This window comes from Pelophylax lessonae (genome assembly GCF_965119305.1).
Source record: "Pelophylax lessonae genome assembly, chromosome: 10".
NCBI classification, from domain to species: domain Eukaryota; kingdom Metazoa; phylum Chordata; class Amphibia; order Anura; family Ranidae; genus Pelophylax; species Pelophylax lessonae.
Genome location: NC_138777.1, coordinates 43,919,412 through 43,945,406, shown reverse-complemented (window position 1 = coordinate 43,945,406; position 25,995 = coordinate 43,919,412). Strand labels below are relative to the sequence as shown.

General features: G+C 46.0%; 1 protein-coding gene across 5 annotated transcripts in view; it reads right to left on the bottom strand.

Annotated features, from left to right (window-relative positions):
- The window catches only part of DGKZ (diacylglycerol kinase zeta), a 382,126-nt gene that overhangs the window by 153,064 nt on the left and 203,067 nt on the right, over positions 1-25,995 (bottom strand). For 2 of the 5 annotated variants that reach the window (XM_082269994.1, XM_082269995.1), the window contains exon 2: positions 6,286-6,889. The exons of the other annotated variants lie outside the window; for them this stretch is intronic. In XM_082269994.1, the coding sequence (XP_082126120.1) occupies positions 6,286-6,836 (551 nt within the window). In that variant the 5' untranslated portion in view covers positions 6,837-6,889. The remainder of the gene's footprint in view (positions 1-6,285; positions 6,890-25,995) is intronic. 5 annotated transcript variants of the gene reach the window in all.

Sequence of the window (25,995 nt, the reverse complement as noted above, 5' to 3'; positions counted from 1 at the left end):
AAAACTTTAGATTTATTTTGCAGTTACATGACTGCACAATATTTCTTTTCGAATGAGTATGTCTGTAGCTTTAGGGCGGATAGTGAAATGATGGGTACATTAGAGGGGAAATACATTTATGTAACGTTTTTTTTTTAATTTATACTTTCTATAAACTGAGGTTTAATTTTTTTTCACAGATCAGTTTGAATTTTCTGAATAGTACAGCAGAAGTTGATTCCTTTCAGACTCTCGGTCTCTGACTGAAACTGTGTATGCAGCTATCGAAGGGAAGGACATGAGTCACTACAACAACTCTCTAAGCTGCAATGTAAATGAAAGCTTAAGCTTTTAAGTTCTGCAGACAAAAGTTTTTTTTGTGTTTTCCTTTTTTGTAAAGCAAATAAAGATAGAGAAGTAAGCATGTCATCTGCTGGGTTGAAATTAAAGTAATTGTAAAGTATTTTTTCTTTTTTTTTTAAATAAACATATTATACTTACCTGTTCTGTGCAGTTGGTTTTGCACAGAGTGGTCCGGATCCTCCTTCTCTTCTCCTGGCTCCTCCCACCTGTTGAGTGCCCCCACAGCAAGCAGCTTGCTATGGGGGCACTCAAGCCGAGTCACAGCTCCCTGTGTCCATTCAGACATGGAGCTGCGACCTGGCCCTACCCCCTTTCTCTCCTGATTGGCTGACTAATTTTGATTGACAGCAGCAGGAGCCAATCGCGCCATGCTGCTGTCTCAGCCAATGAGGAGGGGAGTCCCGGGCAGCTGAGACACTCCTACAACATTGCTAGATAAAGATGGGCTCAGGTAAGTATTAGGGTGGCTTCTGCACACAAAGTTCTTTTATCCTAATGCATAGCAGTGGCGTAACTACAGGGGTTGCAATTGCAACCGGGCCCCATGCTCCAGGGGGCCTGTGCGGCTCCCCTGTACACCTGGATAGGAGGGGTGGCGGGGGCAGCATGTAGAGAAATCACTGTCCTCCTTTTTCCTCCTGTAGCTGCAGGAGGAAAATGGAGGAGATTGGTTCCTCTGTATGCTGCCCCCGCCACTCCTCCTATCCAGTTCACTTGTGTTCTGCTGTCTCTGGGCCCCTGTGTGCTCCCCTGACCCCCCCCCCCCCCCCCCACTGTGCTCCCTTCCCTCTCCTGCCGGCTGCTGCAAGGGATGTGTCACAATAGAGAACCAGGAAGGGGGTCGGTAAATATGTAATTTACCAGCTCCTTCCTTTTCTGAATGGACAGAGTCATAGTCAGTGACATTGTAAAAACATGTGAAAATGAAATGATAAAAAAGAATACAATTAAAATACCAAAAAATAAAAACTACTGACACCAGTGGGTGAACTTCCAGCATCGCAAAGGTCACACTTGCGATCGGGCCCTGGCATTCCACCACCGTGGGGAGGCCCCAAGAGGTCAGGAAGGGGGCCCACTACAGGATCAGTGGGAAGAGCCCCAGGCTTGAAGGGAAGGGCCCTGACCAGGGGTCCGGGGGCCCTTCATGGTTTCTTGCATCGGGGCCCTGAAGGTTCTAGCTACGCCTCTGATGCATGGAATGCATTAAGAAAAAAAATCTTCAGCCTTTACAATCCCTTTAAAATAAGGAATTATTCAGTTGCAGTATTTCATGTTTACCTGACAAGAAAGGTCAAAATATTTTTAAAATTTATTTTATAGTCCTGACAATATTAAATAAGTGAAATGCCAGCAAAACCACTATGCAGTCCATTTAAGGGAGAACTCTACTTTGTAAGCCACATACCCAAATATCAGCCCTCTTCAGATATCTTCACTGTGCAGCTCTGCCTAAAACTGCACAGACTTTACTCAAAAATGTCCTGGCTGCATTGGCACCACTTGCTAATTGCTTGTGATAATTGCGATTGCTGAGCTGCTAGGGGTACAGTCCCCGTCTTAGGAATAAATGATAATATAATAATAGGTGGTGTGCATGCGCAGGACTGGGCCATACAGTGAAATCTATGGAGTGGGGCTGAAGGTAAATACCGTATATAGGTATGTGGCTTACATTGAGAGGGTGGAGGAAACCTTATACAAGTGGCTAGACCCAGGGCAGCCATCAGAAATTTTGGGGCCCCTTACAACGTTTTAGGCCTGCCCCCCCCCCCCCCCCCCCCAGACCTGACCACCAACATTCCCCAGGGCCCGCCTACCATGTGTCCTCATCCTCCTCTGGTCCCATCTCCTCCATCCCAGGAAAATAAAGGTCAACGGTTCTAGTAAATGCCGCCCCTCCTGTCCAGGAGTGAACAGCTGGAGAACAGGGGAGGGCTGGGCCTACAGCTGTGTGTGAGGGCTAGTGAGGGGCAGGACCCCCCACATAGTGCCAGTCTGCAAGGGAAAGGTGGAGCTTACAATTGAATGGTATTCCGAGGGCAGGTGGCAACCCTTCCCTGTTTGGGGCCCCTCGGGATGCCCGGGCCCCCTACATATGTATGGGCTGTACCCCCCTAATGGCAGGCCTGGTTAGACCTTGCATACAGGCAGGGTCTAGATGGGACCAAGCTGTAAAAAGGTTATGATGGGTGGTTCTGGCATAATTAGAGGTGGGTCTGGGGAGGTAAAATGCAGAACATGGGCAAGGTTACTAGTTTTTCTGAGACCATAATGTTGGTAAGTATATACACATGCTACGCTTCTTGCTATAATACACAGCACTTATAGTATACTTTACTATTTACCTTCACTCACTCTGTAGCCTAAAGTTGCAGTCTATCCTGTAACAGAAATTCTTGCAGCAGTTGTTCATGACGAGTGCTGACTGCACTGGCTGTCCACATGAGCAATCATTTGAAGAATTTCCATGAAAAAGACATATCTGTTACTGTTAAAAGCACAAGACTTCAGAAAAAGTGACCTATCACCCAAGTGTTTGAGTAGTAGATATATAATTTCTTGCAACCCAATCAGTATTTCAAATAATTCAAAAATATAACTAGGTATATAGCCTAAAGGATGCGGATGACTAAGCATCACTGTAAGAATAAGCTTTCCAGAAAACAGGACCGATGCGTAAACATACACACTAGACTGAGATGTTGATAGCTTTGAGTTGATGGCAGACAAGTGACGCGCGGCACAAAGTGAGGTCACTGCTGTTTCATCGCTTTAAATAATTAAAGTGTTGCTACAGTCAAAACATGGAAATGAGATGACAAATTCAACATTGCTTGCTGACCTTAAGCTTTTACCTGATTGCTCTAGCTATGGTGTTGAGACTAAAACACCGTTCATAGATACCTTGTACCAGATAACGTTGAGTGTTCTTGTCCATTATCTCAGCAGTAAGACTCTGATTTACTAATAAATTTAAAGACAAGAACCTTTGGATGCAATGTGGAAGGATTAGAACCTATGTCAGGTTCTACTACTGATCAATTTCTGTTCAATCGTCCTGTTGGAAAAAATCTGCTTGATCAGTGCTGTAGGCTATAGGCTGCAGCGTTGATCAGTGTATTCTGTAGCCTTGAATGTGTGGATGGAGTCAATTTATTTTCGTTTCAACCTGCTGGTTGAACCAATAATAAAAAAAAAAAAACAGACCCATCTATGGTCCGCTTTAGACTCCGTTCACACTGGGGCGACCTGTCAGGCGACCTGGTCGCCTGACAGGTCGCCTGCCATAGAGTAGCTGTGGACCCGTTCTAATAGGAGCGACACAAGTCGCTCCGACTTAGAAAAAGGGTCCGGAGCTTCTTTGGGGGCGACCTGGAGCGACCTGCATTGATTTCAATGATATGAAGTCCGTGCCGGCCGCTCCGAGGTCGTGGTGCGAGCTGCGCACCGCGACCTGTGAGGTCGCCCCGGCAAGTAGCGTCGCCCCAGTGTGAACGGTGTCTTAGTCATTGAGTCAGGAAGTAAAGAGACCTATTTTCAAACAGGACACAGGCAAAAAAAATTAAACATAACTGCCAGTGTCTTACCTAACCCCTTAGAGCCGGTTCACACTACCACGACCAGAAAGTCGCCCCATGAAGGAGCGACTTTTTAGCTTGACTTTGAAGAGACTTGTGAGAGACTTGAATGATAGGCGACCTTTGTCTGTGGGGAATGCCTGGCTAATCTTTTTCTTCTTGTATCTATGGAAAGTTTGTGTTTTAAATATATTTTAAAAGAAACTTTTGCTACAATTAAGACCTCCATGATTAAGTTGCTGAGTGGGGCAAAAGGCTCCAGAGAGAGGGAATGTGGAGGACTATCTACGAGGTGTGCCTACAAAGTTTGGTGAATGGTCTGATTTCTAAATGGCAACATGGGCCAGGTGCACATGCATGCACATGGCTTTTCAGAGACACACTGGGAAGCGCCACTGTTGGCACCATTGAGTACACGTGACCATCAGGGTAAACTGGCTGTGGGCAGTTGAACATAGTCAGCGAGAGGTAGGGTCACAGTGCAATGGAGCAATGAGTGAACATCAAGTTCTGCTACAAATTGTAAAGCTCAATAAAAATTTATTGAATGGAAAAAAAAATTTAAAAATCAATAAAAATTTATTGAATGGAAAAAGTTCTGCTACAAATTTGGGAAAACGGCGATGCATGAAAATGTTGGTGCAAGTGTAAGGGATGGAAGCCCTGGGCAGAAAAAGTGTTTACGAGTGGTTCAAACACTTTTGCGAAGAAAAGGAAACGACTGAGAATGAGCCACGTTTGGGTCAGCCATCGACAAGCAGAACCCTAGACATGATCGAGTGCGAAAAACTGACTCTATGATTAATGGCGGAGGAACTGGCAAAAGAATTGGGCATTAGCAAGGACACAGTGGGCGCCATCGTCCGCAAAGATTTGGGTAAGCATAAGATCTGTTCCGGGTTTTTGCTGCACAAGCAGACAGACGAACCGAAAGCAAAATGGATTGAAACCTCCGCAGATTTCATTACCATATGTGGCCAGGATCCCTCCTTTCTGCAAACCATCGTATCAGGGGATAAGACCTTTTGCTACCAGTTTGATCTGGAATCCAAGCGGAAATCGATGGATTTATGTTCATCGTCTTCCCCCCGACCCAAAAAGAGTCGCCTGCAAAAGTTCAAGGTCAAGACAATGTCAGCGGCAATCCATGAATGTGTGACAATGGTTCTGCAATTTCCAGAAGCTTTATGAACGTTGCCAAAAGTGTCTGGTGAAGGATGGCAATTATTTTGAAGGCCAATAAGGGAATTGGTTTGTATCTCTGATACCATTCACCAAACTTTTTAGACACATCTCATATGTTCCAGTGACATACGATAAAGCAAGTTTGTAGTAAAGATTGAGGTAGATGAGCGACTTTCTATTTGACTGAGAAGAAAATTATATGCTCCTTAAGTTGACCTCTTAGTCATAGTCACAGATCAGCAGAAAGGGCAAAAGAACCACTCCAGTGATAAGGTAATCCCAACCATCAAAATAAGGTGCAGCAAGGATCCGCAGTCCAGGCAACTGTAATGTATAGAGAGAAATACGACTGGTTACGACTAAGCGGACGTTTATCCGTGAAACGCGTCAACTACTATGCGTTCATCTCTTGTCTCTGACTGTATTATGGATACACTTTGAATTGATTTTATCTTTTGGATACGAATAAAAAACAGATTTTATATTTTTCACCTTCAAGTTGGAGTGTGGCTATTTCTCTCTATACATTACTCTTAGTCATAGTCTTTAATACCAACCCTCAAGTTTTAAAGTTGAACTCTGCTAATCTACCTTTACAATTGGAGAGCTTCTACTGCTCACTGCAGCTCTCTGCTTCAAAAGTCATGTACCTGGAAAATGTATGTTTGTGATGCAAGAAAAACCTCCTTGCCGCTCGTCACACAGCTACCCTAATTTAAAAAAAACACCACCACTAGGATATATTTCAAAGCCACCTATCAGATTCAAGCTTGCCTTGCAAATCTGAATGTAACTGGTAATGCAGGAAGCAAAAGCTAAAGTTACACAGCACAGGCTTCAGGAAGTACACTCCTACTTCCCTTTCGCTGACCCTGTGAGATGGTCTGTGTGCTTTGGCGCAGTGGATTACAGAGATATCAGATGATGGTATTTAAATACATTTTCTCATTTTTGCATAGGTACAGTATACTAAGATGTGTTATTATTACAATGATTAATTTAATTTGTTAATTAAGAAGCTTTGAAAACTTGTTCAATTTCACAAAATTGGCATGTAGCAAAAATATATTAATAATATGAGGCTGGCTTATACACTATAGCTTTCCTATAAATTAAAATAAAATAGTATATTAAACACTTAGCCCCCCACCCCACCTTTACTCAGTCCCCTGCGTACAGTGTTTGGTGGTCAGTGGTGGAACAAGAAGGAAGCGGACACATCTCCTCAGTACATTTACGGTCAGAGGTACTGGAGATAATGCTATCCTGATCAGTTCCTTCCTCTGACACGTCTTCCATTTCCTCCTCCTCTTCCTCCTCCGATTCCCCTTCTCTCATGTCCGTAGGTTTCTTTATTGGGATGAGGCTGGCCAACAACATAGAATGCCCCAAAAGCTGATTATCAATGGAGTTCAGTTTCCCCCCACGTCTCCTCTGAACAGCAAAACGAGGACTGAGCCCAGGAGTGGTGGTACTCGACCTCCTTCGCCCATCTCTCCTCCCTCCACGCCCTGATGTCATCAAACACGGAGGGGGGGGCTGTGTCTGAGTGACCGAACATCGTCGTTGCATAGAAAGAGAGGAAGATGGAAGGCCAACACTGGATCTGCGGCGTGCTTTTCCGGTGGTAATGACCACATTGCACCGACGCAAAGCTGGAGGGCAAGACGTCTCTGAGGGTGGAGGAGCAGCTTTTTTTCTGAAATGTCTTTTAAAAAATGCATCCATTGTGCCCTCGATGAAGAGGGGGTTAGGTAGAATGTGGTCAGCAGTGGAAGGGGCTGTTGGTGTAGAAACCACTATGTTAAAATGCAGTTTCAAAAATCATCCTTATTAGTTCAGAGACATAGAAATATCTAACTAAGTGAAATTAAAGGGCAGATCCACATCAGACGGTCAAGCAGGCATCAATAAGGGAAGGCAGTCAGTGTATCGAGTACATTTTACCCATGAAACCAGTTTTCCAGTCTTGCTCCAACTCCAGTTTTGCATGAAAACAGCCTTTCTCAACTTTTTTTTTTTTTTTTTTTAACATAGAGGAACCCTTAAAATACATTTCAGTTCTCGAGGAACTCTTGCCAATAATTGCAATATCAACAAGTCATGGTACATTAGTGTGGTGGTCAGTGGGAAGAATATCTCTTACATTGGTGGTCAGTGGGAAGGATGTCCCCCATACAAAATCGATAAAAATATCATTAGTGTTACAAGAGGGAGGAATCTGTGGAGGAACTCTAGGGTTCCTCTGAACCCTGGCTAAGAAAGGCTGGTTTAAAACTAACACAAAAAGTCAGCTTTGCTGTAATATTCACCACCTCTCCAACCCAGCAGACTCACTGTTTTGTGCCTAGTGTCATTAAAACCAGTTCCTGTATGTAAAGGACCCACCCTCTGGGGGTACAATATCAAGCCATTCCCTGGACTCACAGGAAATAAATGCTGCAGAGAAAAGGGCCAAGTGATCAATTGGAACCATTCTTTAGAACAGTGGTCTCCAAGCTGCGGTCCGGAGGAGAGACACGACCCTTTGGGTAGTGTTCCTATCACTGATACAAGACACCTTTCCTCCCAATGACACAATGATGGGGCAGTATTCCTTTCACTGATACCAACAATTTGGGCATTGCTCTTCCTATTGAAACCAATGATTGGGCACTAATTCTCCCACTGACACTAACGATTGGGCATTTTTTCTCCCACTGACACTAAGAATAGGGCAATATTCTTCCTACGGACACCAATAATGGGGCACTATTCCTAACACTGACACCAATGGTACAGTACTATTTCTCCCACTGGCGTTAACGATTGGGCACTATTCCTCCCAATGACACCAATAATGGGGCATTATTCTTCCTACTGACATCAATGATGGAGCACTATTCCTAACACAGACACCAAAGATGCGGTACTATTCCTCACATGGACACCAGTACTTGGGCATTATTCCTCCCACTGATACCAACGTCCGACCCCCCCCTAAAGTCTGAAGGACCATAAATTGGCCCTTTGTTTAGAACGTTTGGAGACCCCTACTCTAGAACATTCAGGATCTGCCCACAGCTGGGAGGAAAAAGAAAAGAAAGTAGACCACTGATGTCACATGATGGATCCATCAGGGACATGGACTGTCACAGGACCAAAATAAGCATAAAGCAAAGCAGGTCCATGGGTTATCCAAAATAAAATAAAAAATAGAAATCTGTAGAACTGGAATTAAAATGTGCTTCTAATGAAAGTCAAATGCAGAAAAACAAAGCCAAACTACAAGAGTCCTTATACTGGGCCACACGTTACAAATTAATTGTATGGTTTATGTGCAATCTCCTTTACAGCTACTAATAATAGTGTGAGGGCATACAAACTTTATAAGAGACTACACTTGAAGATGGGCATGTGAGTGATGTAATTACTGAAAACACAGTTCCACCTTAAAGCCCATCTCTGGGGAAAGAACAATTTCTGCCTTGCTTTGGAGCTGACCCGACACTGGAAGGGTCAAATGCTCCTCTAGGGTACCAAAAAAAGCAGTTGTACTCAACTGATCCTCTGTTATTGCAGCAGCTGACGCTATTCTTCAATCCTCTATGCCCCGGCAGTGGAATATCTCATGGGGTCCTCACTTCCCATGCAGGGCTATGGGCTCTTAAATGGACTTAAATAAAAAGTCGAAAATGCAGCGCTGAGTGAAAAGTTCAATGGTTCATGCAAATTAAATCCCTTCACCATCAGTCATGTGAAATGATAGCACGCGACACCGTAAAAGTGCTCTTAAAGGGGCTGCTTACCAGACCAACATATGCATGGAACATGTAATCAAAAACCACTGAGGGGGAGAGCCAAAAGTGGAAAGGGCGAACTCCCGTTCAGGTCCTCTCATCAGCTGTCCTCTTTCACTCGAAATGTTTGAATACGTTTATAGTGAGGCTGCCTAGGCTCACAGCTGATGAGAGGACCTGGACGGAAGTTTGCACTTTCCACTGTTGGCTCTCCCCCTCTGTGGTTTTTGATTACATGTTCCATGCATATGTTGGTCTGGTAAGCAGCCCCCTTAAGAGCACTTCTACGGTGTCACGTGCTATTGTTTCAGATGACTGATGGTGAAGGGATTTCATTTGCATGGACACTAAACAACCATTGAACTTTTCACTCAGCGCTGCATTTTGGACTTTTTATATCTGTGTATCTGCCGTCAAACAGATTTATGCTAGCTGCTTGTAGAGTGGTGTTTTAAAACTAGCGCGGATATTTTCCGTTTACATTCTTAAATGGACTTAACGATAGAGGACCTGCTACCGCCGGAGCATACGGGGAAAAAGAGGCTGCGGAGCTGGGTTTTACAGCTTTGTGGAAGCAGAGGAATGAATAAGAAATACTGCATTTTGTGGCCCCCTACACCTAAATGAGCATTTACCCCTGAAGAGACAAGAACTCACTGCTCAAGGTGGTGTAATTGCCTGATGACACACACCGGTGCATGCCCCGGCTCGCCTCCGTGAAAACTTGATAAAGGAAAAGGAATTGGCAGCACTCCAGGTTGAGTCAAAAATCCAGATTTATTAACTGGACATCAAAATATGACAATCGTGACAAGGTAGACGCGTTTCACACACTGACTGTGTGCTTAAGCACACAGTCAGTGTGTGAAATGCGTCTACCTTGTCACGATTGTCATATTTGGATGTCCAGTCAATAAATCTGGATTTTGACTCAACCTGGAGTGCTGCCAATTCCTTTTCATTTATCAAGCATTTACCCCTTGCAGTGTGAGGGCACTCAGGGCAGCCCCAACGAATGGAAGCATTTTTCCTTTTCATGTAGTTCAGCTTTAAATGGTTAGCACAACATAAAATGACAGTGTCATTGCAAGTGCAACCAGGAGGGCTGAGCTAGCCACTTGCAATGAGATTTTGCTGTTATAATTCTTGACTCTCTCTGCCCACCTAGGACATTGCTGGTAGGAGCAGAGCAAATGGCTCTCAACTCTTTTCAAGAACTTTAAAGAAGACGACTGGAAGCCTGGGTGCACAGAGGTACTTAGAATCTAAGCTTACCTCTCCCACCAATCCGTGCTTGGTAATTTAACATGGAGCTGCCCTTTAAATAAATTATTAATAGGTAACAACACAATGTATGCATTAGTTTGTTCATAAACCACATTTCTTTACATTACAATATGAAGCAATAAATTGCAAGCTATCCAGCAGCAGAAATCTATTGCCTAAACCCAGAGCGCAATTAAACTCAGGAGCTTGGAACCAGTCTATCATAACAGGAACGCGTGGGCTGCAGAGCTGGGACAAAAACAATCCCACTGCCTTCTCTACTATTCACAGTATACAGATAAATACATTATTTCCAGTATTTATACACTGACCACATATACTTCTGACCTTCAGCCATTCACAACAGCCCGCTGTAACTTACAATATAATGTCCCCACCACAGTCACACATACACAGACCAGACCAAAACCAAACTTAGCAGCATCAGTTAACATGACTTCAACTCTATGACAAATTTGCCTTCCTAAACATTTTTTCATTTATTTCTTAAATGTACTATACTATACTTACTATAGGTTTACCTGTAGGTACTGTGACTATCTCCTAAACTTGCAGAGTTTAGGAGATATTCAGAGTGCATGCAGCCAATGATGTCATTGGCATATGCGCTCTGAAGTTCCGGCTTACTATGCCTGGACCTTCAGAGCCCGTGCTGTAAACAGCAGCTCCCAAACCCATGTACGGGAGTGATGTCATTGCGGCTCCGGGCACTCATAGGAAGAAACATGTCAGCTGTCTCAGCGTTGTGTGGGGGTGCCGCTAGAAGGCTCTGTTCAAAGGTAAGTATTTTATAATGATGCCTTTGCCTTACAGGTTTTTTTTTTTATCAGGGTTTACAACCTCTTTAAAGAGGTTGTAAACCACCGTGAAGAAAAAAAAAAACCTTGCAACACTAAGGCATAATGAGCTTGTATGCATTGCATACTAGTTCATTATGAAATACCTTAGAACGAAGCCTGCAGTGGCGCCCACACGCCGCTGACACGGCCAACATCTTCCTTGGCTCCGGCAACATGAGTGGCCGGAGCCGCGATGAAATCACTCCCGTGCGTGCGTGTGGGAGCTGCTGTTTACAGCACGGGCTCTGAAGGTCCCGCACAGTAAGTCCCGCCGCTGTGATTGGCTGTAGCCGCGATGATGTTATGCCCACGCATGAGCATGGGAACCGCTGGTCAGGGTACAAGCCCAGAAGAAAGGGCACGGGCGGCGTTCCCTCAGATAGCATGCGCTGATGACATAATCAGAGCAGTATGCAGTACATATCTCCTTAACGGTGCAAGTTTAGGAGATATTTAGAGGACCTATAGGCAAGTCTTATTATAGGCTTACCTATAAGTAAAAACAAGGGGAGTTAAAAGGACTTTATTTGGTATACTTTTAGTTTAAAAAAAAGAAAAACCCTGCTTTGTTGTTTTTTTTTTTTTTTTAAAGTATGTAAGTTTATAGACATCTATTATAAACATTTTAATGTATCTCTTTTTAATACTGTTCTTTATCAGGCAATTACAGTATTAAAGGAGAAACACTGCCAACTGCAGGGGGGGGGGGGGGAGAGAGAGAGAGAGAGCGAGAGAGAGAGAGAGAGAGAGAGGGGAGGGGGAGGGGAGAGAGAGAGAGAGGAGGGGGGAGGGGAGAGAGAGAGAGAGAGAAGGGGGGAGAGAGAGAGAGAGATCGAGATCATTTTCCTCTGAGAACTGCCGAGAAGTGAACTGAGAGAAAACTTTTAATAAATGTACACCATAGACTGACGAAACGGCGTTGGGTGGTGTTTGAGATATGTCATTTTCCGGTCAGTTGGAACACAGGTGGAGCACAAACCGGCGATTCCTATACAATACATGCTGATCCCTGTCTTCTTTGATGTAAGTGCAATACAATGTTCTTTTTTAATAAATGATTTTGAATTACTGCACCATGAGAGTGTTTCTTCCTCTCCCTCTCTATATGGCAACACTGGAGCTTTGAATACACTATTTATATACACATTGAATTGATGACAGGAGCAGTTTGAATTAATTCCTGTGACCTCATGTATGACATCTTGGATTTTTCCATATGCGCAATTTGACTCCCTGTAATAGGGGTCAATCAAGTCTGGTTAGTGTATTGCGCATCTGCAGGCTGGTGGAGAGGAACCTTTTCTATACTCACTGAGGACGCTCTTCATGTGTGGGACTATATATGGACTTCACAATTTCTATGTATTTTCTATAGTTTAAATGAAGATGTATTTATTCATTAGTTTATTCACTGTGGTGATATGTATTTTATGATGTAAGAGCGCGGTTTCCTTTCACAGTATAGGTGTTTTTTACACTCTACAACAGGCAGCTCTTGATTGTAGTTTGTTTTTGGTTATTGATTTGCGTAGCTTCAGAACCTATTGGGTTCCTTTATTTTCTTTTAAAGAAAAAAAGAAAAAAAAAAAGGTCAGAAATTCGCTTTAACCACTTTATCCCCGGAGGATTTGGCTGCTCAATGACCAGGCCCTATTTTGCGATTCGGCACTGCGTTACTTTAATGGACAATTACGCGGTCGTGCCACGCTATACCCAAACAAAGTTTTTTTTTTCCCCACAAATAGAGCTTTCTTTTGGTGGTATTTGATCGCCTGTGCGATTTTTATTTTTTGCGCTATAAACAAAAAAAAAGCGACAATTTTGAAATTTTTCACATTCTTTTATTTGAAATTCTCAAAAAAAAAAAACCTGTAAAAATCTAATTTGTTTAACATTTTAGGCCAATTTGTTTTCTGCTACATATTTTTGGTAAAAAAAATTGCAATAAGCGTATTTTGATTGGTTTGCGCAAAAGTTATTGCGTTTACTACCTACGGGAAAGATTTATGTCATTTTTATTGTTTTTTTTTTTTTTTTACTAGTAATGGTAGCTATCTGCGTTTTTTTTTGCGGGACTGCGACATTGCGGAGGACAGATCAGACCCCTAACTGACATTTCTGACACTTTTGGGGGGACCAGTGACATTACTACAGTAATCAGTGCTAAAAATATGCACGATTACTGTAAAAATTACACTGGCAGGGACGGGGTTAAAAGGATGTGTGATCAAGGGGTTAAATATGTCCCTAGGGGCGTGATACTAACTGTCAGGGGGCGGTGCTTGTGAAGTAATCACAGAGACATGCAATCCTATATATCAGGATCACATAGCCTCTGTGATCACTTCAGGGAGAATGACAGACGGCTGTGTTTACATCAGCCGTCTGTCCTTCTCTCTCAGCTGCGGGAGATCGTGAGTGGCGGCCATTGGAGCCGCTGGTTACACGCACTGGCTCCCCAGCTAACGAGCAGGGGCGTGAGTGCGCCGCCGGTGGGGCGCGCTCGCCCCCTGGTATATAGTAGTATAACGTCGCTTTGCCCAGGAGCAGCTGCCTGCCGCAGTAAAACTTAAGGATACACTCAAAATCAAATATTTACCCTGGTAGTGCAAGAATGTCTACTTGTCACTGCAGACTCCCTGCTGCCTTTCACATACAGGAAATCACAGACTCCAATAGGATTTCAACCTGCCTTGGTTTGAATTTCGCCTCATTATAGGAAATGGGAAATAAAGTTATACACATGTTTTAGGAAATACACTTCCAGTGACCCTGTGAGGTGTCTACTAGATTATACTGTAATGGATTGAATGTGATAATAAAACTAAAACAAAAAAATGTAATATATTGCAGCTTACCAATCATTAGATGTGGTGGGTGTATTAAGTTTCTTTTTTTTTTCTCGGTTTTCACCTGGTGATCTGGCCAGTAACACACCACCTGTATTAGAGTGCCCCCACTCTGGATGAAGGAGCACAGGGGCAGATTTGGACAGCTGCATTGTCAGTCTGGCGGAGGGGAGTATTAGATGTAGTAGCAGATTTAATTACACTAACAAATTGAAGCCAAACTTAAGCAAATACTTTATCAGTTACAGCAAACAATTTTCCCTTTTAAGATAAAGGTTATACATAAATAAAAGCGGTTTTGAAATGTTGGTTTGTCTCATCGCTGATACATTTTGCTGGAGAGTTTGTTCTTTTGATAAACAACTGACTTCCTGACCAAATCATCGGATGAAAAATAGAAGAAAGAAAACTCTAAAAAAGGAAATAAATGCAGCCATAATATCTAAAAATTGGTAAGCTGAAATATAATAAGAGCCGGTTCACACTGAGGCGATCCGACTCTGCATGACTTGGGGAGGCGACTTGTCAGTCCCGTGCACCACGACTTCGGAGCAACTTGCAGGGAATTCACATAATGGAAGTCTATGCAAGTCGCTCCGAGGTCGCCCCAAAGTAGTACAGGACCCTTTTTCTAAGTCGGAGCGACTTGTGTCGCTCCTATTAGAACGGGTCCTGTACTACTCAATGGATCGCGACCGAGTGCAACTTGTCAGGCTGACAAGTCGCCTGACAAGTCGCGCTAGTCTGAATGGGCTTTAAAAGTTTGCTTTTGAGTTTTTAACTGGTTTATTATTGGAAAAAAAATGGAGTACATTTCTGCAACACATGCACATTTCTATACGCTTTACAAAGACCTTGCAAGTACAGAAATATACCGACTGAACTGCCCGAAAAGCACAAAGATCCTATGTCCCATAGTTGCCTGACAACGCAGAGCATTTTTGTAAAGTGTTGTCAGCCCTGCCCAGTGGCTTTTGTTAAACTTCTCAGCCAATTAAACTCTCAGATATCTACAACATAAAGGCCAATCATTCTGTAGTCCAAGATAAGAAATGAGAGGGCTAAATAGCCACTTTGAGAGGACACAGGACAGCCCTAAAATTCTGACATGTTTTTTTGCTCTTCCTAAAACAGATGCAATAAATAGCTTTAATGGTATATTTATGAAACTAAAAGGAAGCAAATAAGAGAAGAAGTTCATTGTTAGGATGTACAATAACACTTTAGGTGAATTTTCTGAATGTAGCACAGAATCAACATTCACTGGATAGCATTGTCAGCACTCTAACTACCCAATCAGGGCAAAGTGGCAGTGCCTCATGATAGCTCCATTCCCCAGTAACAAAGAAAAGAGAACAGGCGCCACTGAATGTAGCAACAATTTATTACATGACAATTAAAAGTAGTAACTCACATAAAGGTTTTCTTGAATCCGTGTTTCATAGTAAGATCACTTCCTGCACTCAATCTTCCACTTCCCAACTGGCCCGCAGCCGGGTGATGACGGCACAGGAAGGATCACAGAGGAGCTGGTTCAAGTGGAGGCAGCGGTGGACCACAAACTTTCCGGAAGTGACGTAACGCGTTTCGGAGCATGCGCAATCGGCTCCTTCATCAGACGTATACGTGTCATGTAATAAATTGTTGCTACATTCAGTGGCGCCTGTTCTCCTTTCTTTGTTGCCAGCGGGATTTTCAGTTTTTTTGCCTGCCAGAGCTGCCCTGAACTACAGCATCACTAGTGAAGTCTGGTCCTTAACAGCCTTTGAATATCTGGCTGGTTTATACTGGGGTCCTCTTCTTTTGGCACAAGCGCCCAACATCCCTCTGCTCTGAACCCATTCCCCAGCAAGGTCGTGATTGGTTGCTCAAGCCCAAGCACTGTCATATTGATTTAGTTTCATTCACATTTGTACGACTCCAAAGTTGCACCAACTTTGGGAGGCAACTTTGGATGGGTGCAACGTGGACACAACTTTGGCTTTGACCAATGATAATGGACAACTGTCGCATTGTATAACATTCAGGTATGACTTTCATGCAACTTCTGAGGGTTAACATTGCAGTCTATGACCCTCAAGCTGCATGAAAGTTGGACCAAAGTAGCGCATAAACTACTCTGAAGTCGCTGCAACTTTGAAGCAGAGCTCCACACAAAAGGGGAAGTTCCGCTTGAAGGACTCGTTCCCCGCTTCCCTTAAACAATTGGCACTTTTGAGGAGCGGGTACCCGATTTTGACAGATACCCGCTTTCCACTTCCGTTCTGAGCGCCGCGGCGCTCGGCAATGAAAGTTCTCCTTCCCCCCTTCCCCCTGCAGTCTTCTGGGACGCTGACAGGTCCCAGAAATCTGCATCCACCACTCACGATACGCAGCGCTCGACTAGCACATGGGCAGTGGGCACCCGGCTGTGAAGCCACAAGCCGTGAGAGTCGGGTGCCCATAGTGAAGATGTTGGCGCTGGGGACCGAAGACAGCGGGTGAGACTGACTGGGTCCTGGCTGTTTTTTAAAAGTCAACAGCTACACTTTTTGCAGCTGCCGACTTTTATTTTTACCACAGGTGACTGGAACTCCTCTTCAAGTCGCATATATATGATTGGTTATCATGGGGAACTTGTCATGCAACTTTAAAAGACCAAAGCTGCATGAGAAGTCGCACAAGTGTGAATGAAGCCTAAAAGTATAACTAAAGGCAAAACTTTGTGCTTAGTTTTAGATTGTAGAGGGATTACAACCCGTCGGGTTTTATTGCTGCCTGTGCGCCTGTTGGGGAGATTCCCCCTCTCTCTTTGTCCTGTTTACCATTAACCTCCCTGGCGGTATGATTCTTTTGAATTTTAGGTGCTGAAAGCGGTACCATTATTTTGCATGTAATTCTTGTGAATGAGCAGCCCAAACCAACTGTATACATTTATTATATATATATATATATATATATATATATATATATATATATATATATATATATATGAAAAGTACAGTAAAACTGCAGGAAAGGGCACTGGGGGGCAAACTAATGTGAATTTATTTTATTTTGCATTGTATCAGTGTGTTTGGTGTATTTTACATATGAATTTGCCGCCGGTTCCACCCCCCTGCGAACGTCACGTCGCAGGAGACGGAAGCCGGGGCACGGAGATGATCGGGAGGAAGATCCGCCGCTAGACACCGCCGGGACACATCGCTGGATCCCAGTGACAAGGTAAGTAACCCTGCTTACAGGATCCAGCGATGCTTCTGGCGGTACCAGGAGTGTGGCTCGGGGTTACCGCTTTTGGCTCTGAAATTTAACCCCGAGCCACGCTCGGGAATACCGCTAAGAAGGTTAACATTGAAAGTGAAAAAATCTCAAATTTTAATAATCCCCAGAAAAGTAATAGAGGGGAAATCTTCCAATGGGGACCTGGGGGATTCCCTAGTTTACAGGGATTTCCTCTCACTTCCTGTTTGGCTATAAATCAGGAAGTGAAGGGAAATCTCTCCAGTGGGGCACAGATGGCAAAAAATAAACTAACGGAGGGTTATAGCCTTCCCTTACTCCATCCAAAATTAGGAGTTTTGCGTATAGTTCTATTTTATATTGAAGTAAGTAAGTGGCCAAATCGCCAAGCCTCGAACACTGTGACATGGGGGCAATGATATCATCCACTTGGGTGACACTAGAGGTCATTGAGTGGATGATGTCACCCACCCTCCAGTGTTCATACATTGTGATTGGATGTTCAGGTTGGAGCACTGTCACATGAGGCAGGTCACATGTCCCCCCATATCTGGAAGTCCACCTCTGATCAACAGTGCAAGGGCTCCAATGGAGAGGATGCAGATTGGTTACTATAAATTTCTGAGGATGTGAGTTATTAGGCCAGTGTCTCTTTATTTTGACAGGGACAGTATCTGTTTATTTTGTTTCCTGGAATTGCTGTTTAATATCACTGGCAATACAAACAAAAAGCAGCCGGTAAAGTATTTACTGCTGCTCATTCCCGAGTGTCAACAGCGGCATTGTGGCCTTTGATGTAGGTGAGTAAGCAGCATCAGGGAGAACTTTTTTTCATTTAGTTATGTATATATTAATAGGGATCTTTTCATATGGTAATAACTAGTATACCCCCCATGATGCACCCACAGCAAGGGAGCGAGACACAGGAGGGGAAAGACTGTGCTGCAAGCAGGACACCAAACAGGCTCAAAGAAAGATCTCTATTAGCTAGAATGACCTTTAAAGTGAGCGAGAGAGAGAGAGAGAGAGAGAGAGAGAGAGAGAGAGAGAGAGAGAGAGAGATGCACCCACTGAAACATATTGGAATTAATATCACATATGAAGGTGTCATGAAAGCACAGCTGATCCGCCTTTTCATATGCACACAACAGGTCCCTGTGCATTTTATTTTTGCATAAATTAATTAAAATCAATTACTCAAAAATTCTGGTACTCCAGATTCCTCGCAGACTCCAAAGAGATGCTGGTAGGTTAATTGGCTCCTGTCTACATTGGCCCTAGTATGTGTTTGCTAGTGACAGCTCCCATCTGTGACTTCTCTCCCAGGTATTTTGCTTCATGACAAATTTCCTGTAAAGCAAACCTGAGACTTAAAGAGGTTGTAAACCCTTTTTTTTTTTTTTTTCTTTTTCACCCTGAAAGACAAACACATAATGAGCTAGTATGCATCGCATACTAGCTCATTATGAAATACTTACCTTAGAACGAGCCCCGCCATGCCACCCGCTTAGCTGTATGACGGGCGACATGTCCAGTCGCCCGTCTTCCGGGATCGCGGCATCCGGCCATCTGATTGGTCGGAGCCGCGGTGACGTCACTCCCGCGCACGCACGGTCATGGCACGGAGTTCTGAAGGAATGGCACCAGCGGCCGTTCCTTCAGAGCGCATGCGCCAGTGACGTCACTGGATGCATCTAAGGTAAATATCTCCTAAACGGTACATGTTTAGGAGATATTTACAGTACCTATAGGTAAGCCTTATCATAGGCTTACCTATAGGTGGAAGTGTCAGAGGAGGGTTTACTTCCTCTTTAAATTGGAACTTAAAATGGGAGTAAACTCCCATCTCTGACTTTTACCTATAGGTAAGCCTATAATAAGGCCTTCGTATAGGTAGTGTGAATATCTGCTAAATGTGCACCATTTAGGAGATATTTACTATACATGCAACCAGTGACATCACTGGCGCATGCGCTCTAAAGGAATGGCCACCCGAGCCGCCCCTACAAGTGTAACTCCACTTTTGTTGAGAAAAAAAGCAATCCCCTCTGTGTGATCTCTGTACATTGGATGCAAGAAACTATCAGCACAATGAAACACAGTGAATCAATAAAAATAATACACTCCGGCTGCTTGCATTAAGTGCCGGTTCACATTTGTGCGATGACCGAGATCGCATGTAATTCGGAGCGCACTGCTCCTAAAATTACATGCGATCTCTGTGTGGTGCAAATTCAGCCATACAGTTTGTATGGCTGAATTCGCACCGCAATCGCACTAAAACACGCACAGGACCCTTTTTTTGGTCAGCAGCAGAATCGGATCGCATGGTGGTTAACACTAGTGCGATCCGTTTCTGGCGAACTTACAGATCGCACTGCAATATACGATCTGATCTGGGGGTGTCGTTAACTTTCAATTGACACCCCCAGCGTATCGCATATGGCAGTGTGAACTGCCAGGGGTGCGGATGCGATGCGGGAACACGCTGTATATTCGCAGCGTTCCCGCATCGCACAAATGTGAACCGGGACTTAGTGTGTTTCCACGTCACAAAATACCAAAATAAAAATATAGCACACCATCTGACCCTAGGCGCAGCATTTTTTGATTTTTATTTCTGTACATTGCAGGGATTTTTAACAAACTTTGTTGCAGATTCCTACTTTTTGTCCGCCGCCTTATCACAGTCACACTATAAGACAGTGATCACCACCAATACAGTATTAGCTTCCATAACTGCATAAATTCCAGAATATATACCACAGTTTGTAGACGCTAAAACTTTCGCACAAACCAATTAATATACACCTATTGGGATTTATTCACAGACATGTATATATTTTTAACCTAAATTTATGAAGAATTTTTTTTGTATATGTTTTATAACAGATAGTAGAAAATAGGTTTGTTGGTCTTTTTTCGTATATATACAGGTCCCTCTCAAAAAATTAGCATATTGTGATAAAGTTCATTATTTTCTGTAATGTACTGATAAACATTAGACTTTCATATATTTTAGATTAATTACACACAACTGAAGTAGTGCAAGCCTTTTATTGTTTTAATATTGATGATTTTGGCATACAGCTCATGAAAAACCAAAATTCCTATCTCAAAAAATTAGCATATTTCATCCGACCAATAAAAGAAAACGGAATTTTTGTAAAATCTTACCTGTAAAATTCCTTTCTCTGAGTCCTCCGACAGTCGCCGCCTCTTCATATTCGTCACATATGGGGTATTAGACTTTGCTCCGAAGGAGTAGCTAGGCAACAGAATATGTTAACAATAAAGCTTTTAACATATCCCACCCTCAAGGGGTGGTCCCCTCAGTCAATACCCTCCTACTTCCTGCAACCATATCTCAGTTTTAGTGGAATAGCAGTAGAGTATACAATCAAACCCCAAAAGAGGGGCGGGGGCGGCGACTGTCGGAGGACTCAGAGAAAGGAATTTTACAGGTAAGATTTTACAAAAATTCCGTTTTCTCTTACGTCCTCCGACAGTCGCCGCCTCTTCATATTCGTCACATATGGGGACGTCCCAAAGCAGTGCAAACATGAGGGGTGGGAAACGCATCCGCGCCGAAAGGCAACGCAGTCTCCGCATCAAAGAAGGAACCTTACCAAAGGTAGGAAACCAGCTGGGCAACAGCAAAAAAACAAGTGCTCAACAGGAGCAACAACCCAGGAAAAGACAAAAAACCAGGGGATACAAAACTTATCCCAACAGCCAGGAGTCCCCAACAAGGGACCCTAGGGAACAGCCGCACTAAGAACCTTGCGGCCAAAGGAAGCATCCGCCGATGCCTGAACATCCACTGTAGAATTTTGTGAAAGTGTGCACGGCCGACCAAGTCGCCGCCTTACACACCTGGGCTACAGAAGCCCCATGACGACAGGCCCAAGACGTACTCAGAGATCTAGTAGAGTGCGCCTTCACAGGCACAGGGGGAACCTTCCCCTGCAAAGCATAGGCCTGTTCAATGGTCTGCCTGATCCATTTGGCGATGGTAGAGGCCGAAGCCGCCATGCCCTTCCGAGGACCCTCTGGAAGAACAAACAAGGAGTCCGTCTTTCGAAAAGACTCAGTCGATTTAAGGTAAACCCTAATCGCCCGAACAACATCCAGAGAGTGCAATCTCACCTCCTTTGGATGTTTAGGCTTCGTGCACAACGAAGGCAAGACAATATCCTCATTAAGACAATATCCTCATTAAGATGGAATTCCGAAACTCGTTTCGGAAGAAAAGAAGGATTAGGTCGCAAGACCACCTTATCCAAATGAATAACCAGGTACGGAGACTTGCAGGACAAAGCCGCCAGCTCCGACACTCTGCGAGCCGAAGTGATCGCCACCAAAAAGGCGACCTTTTTGGACAACATAGACAACGAGATCTCCCTGATCTGTTCAAAAGGAGCACGTTGTAACACAGATAGAACGAGATTCAAGTCCCAAGGGGGCAGAGGATCCCGCCTCGGGGGAACCAGATGCCGCACACCCTGAACAAAGGTGCCAACCAATGGGTTGGAAGCCACGGGACATTGAAACAGAACGGCCAGAGCAGACACCTGACCCTTTATCGTAGCCAGCGCCAAACGCTGATCAACACCCGTTTGAAGGAAAGACAGCACACGGGACACCGAGTACGTGCGGGGTGAAAACCCCCTGGACTCACACCAGGCAAAATAGGTCTTCCAAGTACGGTAATAAACCTTCCCCGAGGAAGACTTCCTCGCGTTGATTAAAGTATGAACGACCTCCGGAGAGAGACCCCTCTCCTTCAGGACCTCGGTCTCAACAGCCAGGCCGTCAAAGCCAGCGACTGTAAAGCAGGATGGTATATCGGTCCTTGAGACAGTAGATCGTCTCGAAGAGGCAGACGCCACGGGGCGTCGACCGCCAGATTCACGAGGTCTGCGTACCAGGACCGGCGAGGCCAGTCCGGTGCCACAAGAATCACCGTGTTGCGTTCCGAGTGTAACCTGCGAAGGAACCTGGACAGCAACTGAATCGGTGGAAACGCGTACATCAGCCTGTACTGATGCCACGGGGCCACTAACGCGTCCGACGCGTCTGCCCGAGGGTCGCGCGTCCTTGCCACGAACCTCATCACCTTATTGTTGAGACGAGACGCGAACAGGTCCACATCTGGAAGACCCCACTTCGCGCACAACATCTGGAAGACAGCCGGATGGAGAGACCATTCCCCCTGATCCAGGGTCTGGCGACTCAGATAGTCCGCCTGCCAGTTCTCCACACCCGGAATGTGAACCGCCGTTATCGCCGGGACATGAGTCTCGGCCCAAGACAGAATGTCGGCCACTTCTCGAGCCGCTCGGGCACTCCTGGTGCCCCCTTGGTGGTTGATGTAGGCCACCGCCGTGGCATTGTCCGTCTGCACCCGAACCGGGCAACCCTGCAGCCGGTCCGTCCAGCGATGAAGACAGAGACTTATCGCACGCAATTCCAGAATGTTGATCGGAAGGGAAGACTCCCCCTCCGACCAAGTCCCCTGAGCGGACAGAATGCCCAGAACACCACCCCAGCCCGACAGGCTGGCATCCGTGGTGATCACCGTCCACGAGATCGGACGAAACGACTTGCCCCCGGACACCAACGGGGACTGGAGCCACCACAGAAGGTTTTCCCTGGTGCGAAGACTCAACGAGATTTGAAGATCCAGAGATTGAGGTCGCCCGTCCCACCTGGACAGGATCTCCGCTTGGAGACCCCGCGTGTGAAACTGGGCGAAAGGAATCGCCTCGAAGGCCGAGACCATCAATCCCAGACATCTCATACACGTCCGCAGAGACGAGTTCGGAACGTCCCTGAGGGACCTGACTTCCTCCCGGAGAGTCCTGAGTTTGTCTTCCGGCAGGAAGACCTTCGCCTGCACCGAGTCCAGTATCATTCCCAGATAGGGGAGACGAACCGACGGACTCAGTGTCGACTTTGGAAAATTTATCGTCCAACCAAACTCCTGCAGAGTTTGCATCGTGACAGACAGGTCCTCCTCCAGACCCTGGCTGGTCGCAGACCGAACCAGAATGTCGTCCAGATACCCCAGGACAGAAACGCCCTGGGCCCTCAATAATGCCAGAACCGGTGCAAGCACCTTGGTGAAGACCCGCGGAGCCGAGGCGAGACCAAAGGGCAACGCCACGAACTGGTAGTGATCCTCCGCAATGGCAAATCGAAGGTACCTCTGATGACCCTCGAATATGGGGATGTGAAGGTACGCATCCTTCAAATCGATGGAGGCCATGAATTCCCCCGGAACCAGGGCAGCCACCACCGACCGCAGGGATTCCATGCGGAACTTGCGAACCCGCACAGAGCGGTTCAGAGCCTTCAAGTCCAGAATCGGACGAACCTTGCCCTCCTTTCTGGGCACGGTGAACAGATTGGAATAAAACCCCCGAAACCTGTCCCGATGAGGCACCGGAACCACCACTCCCTGAGCCCTCAGGTCCCGCACCGCCAGGTGCAGGTCCCGCAAGCGCTCTGGAGACAGTTGAAGATTTGAGGGAAAAAATCTGCTCTCCGGCCGAGAGAGAAACTCGATCTTGTAACCAGATCGAACGATTTCCAGAACCCATCTGTCCCGCACACGGGCCAACCAGGGCTGAAGAAAACCGAGCAAGCGTCCCCCCACCCCAAAACTGGGTGAGGGCGCCCCTTCAGGCCGAACTGTTATGGGCTGCAGGTCCGGATTGGCCGGACTTCTGTTTACCAGACCAGGGCTTCTTCTGAGAGCCTTGACCTTTGAACGGTTTGCCCTTGTAGTGCGGCCGAAAGGCACGAAAGGACCCCTGAGAGGGCCGAAAATTAGCATGCCTCTTCCCAGAAGCCCCCTTAGCCTTGGGGAAATGGGGCAAGAGAGTGCTCTTACCCCCGGTGATCCCCTTAATCAACACATCCAGGGACTCCCCAAAAAGGCGAGACCCATCATAAGGCAGATTGGCTAAGGTCTTACGTGAAGATTGGTCCACCGACCAACATTTTAACCAAACCAGGCGGCGAGACAACACCGCCACGCTGTGCACACGTGCAGCCAACGGAATCAGGTCCAGGTCCGCATCACACAGATACATGACACCCTGGTGGATCTGATCCACCATATCCAGGGTCGCCGGCGAGGCCGAATCGGCCACTAGGACGCGCCTAAGCATCTGCGTCCAACTTGCGATCGCCTGGGCCGCCATGAGAGAAGCAAACAGAGCCTTAAGCATAGAACCCGTAACAGAATAAGTATGACGGGCAAGAGACTCCAGTCTCCTATCCGTGGCATCACGGAAAACAGGGGAACCCTCTGCAGGAATCGCAGTGGCTTTGTTCAAAACCGCAATTGCATGATCCACTGGTGGAGGCACACACCACCTTTCATCAGTGGCAGGCGAAAAAGGATAACGCAGCTTGAATTTACTTGGTACCGCAAAAGGTTTGCGCAGATCGCGCCATTGATCCTTAACAGCGCGCTGAAAATCAGCATTGCAGGGAAAAACCTGCGGCGTCCTGCGTTTCCTCTGCGTCCCATAAGCCGCCAAGGCAGCGGGGGGACACACTTCGTCCTGCAAACGCAGCGTTTGCTTAATGGAAGCAATCAACTCATCCATGATTGCAAGCTCTTCAGGCGAGCCAGGGGGAGAATTATCAACCCCCTCAACTTCAGCCTCCACCTCAGACCCCACTAGATCAAGAGAGGAGCGGGACCCCGATAAGGAGGCCCCTGCCATAACAGCCCCATCACCTTCACCCTCAGAATCAGAGGAAAGAGCAACTCTGGGCCTTTTAGTAGATTGAGCAGCCACCAGCATTTGCACCTGAGCAGCAAGGCCAGCCACAATAGTGGCTAAATCCCCCCCTGGGGGGGAAACAGCGGTCCCCTGGCTTTCCACCAATACTGTAGGAAATTTGCCCTCCTGAGAATCCATTGCCCCTGTAATGCCAGACAACCAAGGGTTAACTGCCCCTTTTAAGCAAGCGCGGCAAGCGCAGCCCACCGCACCACACTCAAGCACAATGAGACCCCCACAGGGAATATGCAAACTGAACACAGGCAATGGATAGCAAGAACAGAAGGATAAAACCTGAGGAGACCCTCGCCGCTGCTGCTGCCTCGATCGGTGTTCCTGGAAAGAGGAAGTGATGCTGCCAGGGCGCTCTATGTAAGCCTATGGAGGCTACAAGAAAATGGCCGCCATGCATGTAAACCATGCGGCCGGAGCGGGTGTAGGCAAAATGGTGTCGTTTGGCGCCGAAACCGCTGCTCCACAGTGCATTAAAACACACATTACATTCCAATATCAGAATACATGTCAGATCGCCGCAGCGATCGCTGTATATGCCCAAACATGCCAAAAAAACATGCCCCACAGCACACAGCTCCTCACACTGACCAGTCTGACACACACAGTGTCATACAGCTCCCCCCCCCCCCCCCTTGCAGCCCACAGCATGCAGCCGAGAGATAGGGAGACAAGCAGTGTGAATAGAGGCAGGTTACACAGTCCCAGACTGACACCCCCCCAGACAGACAGGTCCCCACACAAATACACTTACCTCACATGGCGTGGGGGACCCGCACAGGCGAACAAGCCGCTGCACATGAGGCAGGGAGAGTCGCAAGTCAAGACGCACAAAATGGGGGTTAAGAAACCGCACAGCGTCCAGTGAGGTAGCCACCTCACCAATCATCCCTGCACCGAACAGGGATGGGTCGTTCACTATGCCAGGAGCGTTACCTGGCTGAACGCTCGATGGCAGACTGGGAAGCCACTGACCCACGACCTGCGACCAGGGGGATCAGCCCGAGACCCAGTCCGCATGATCCTCTTCATCCGAAGAACTAACTAACGCTGACAAAATAACAGCTAAATAAAGGTAGAGAGAAAAACTCAAACAA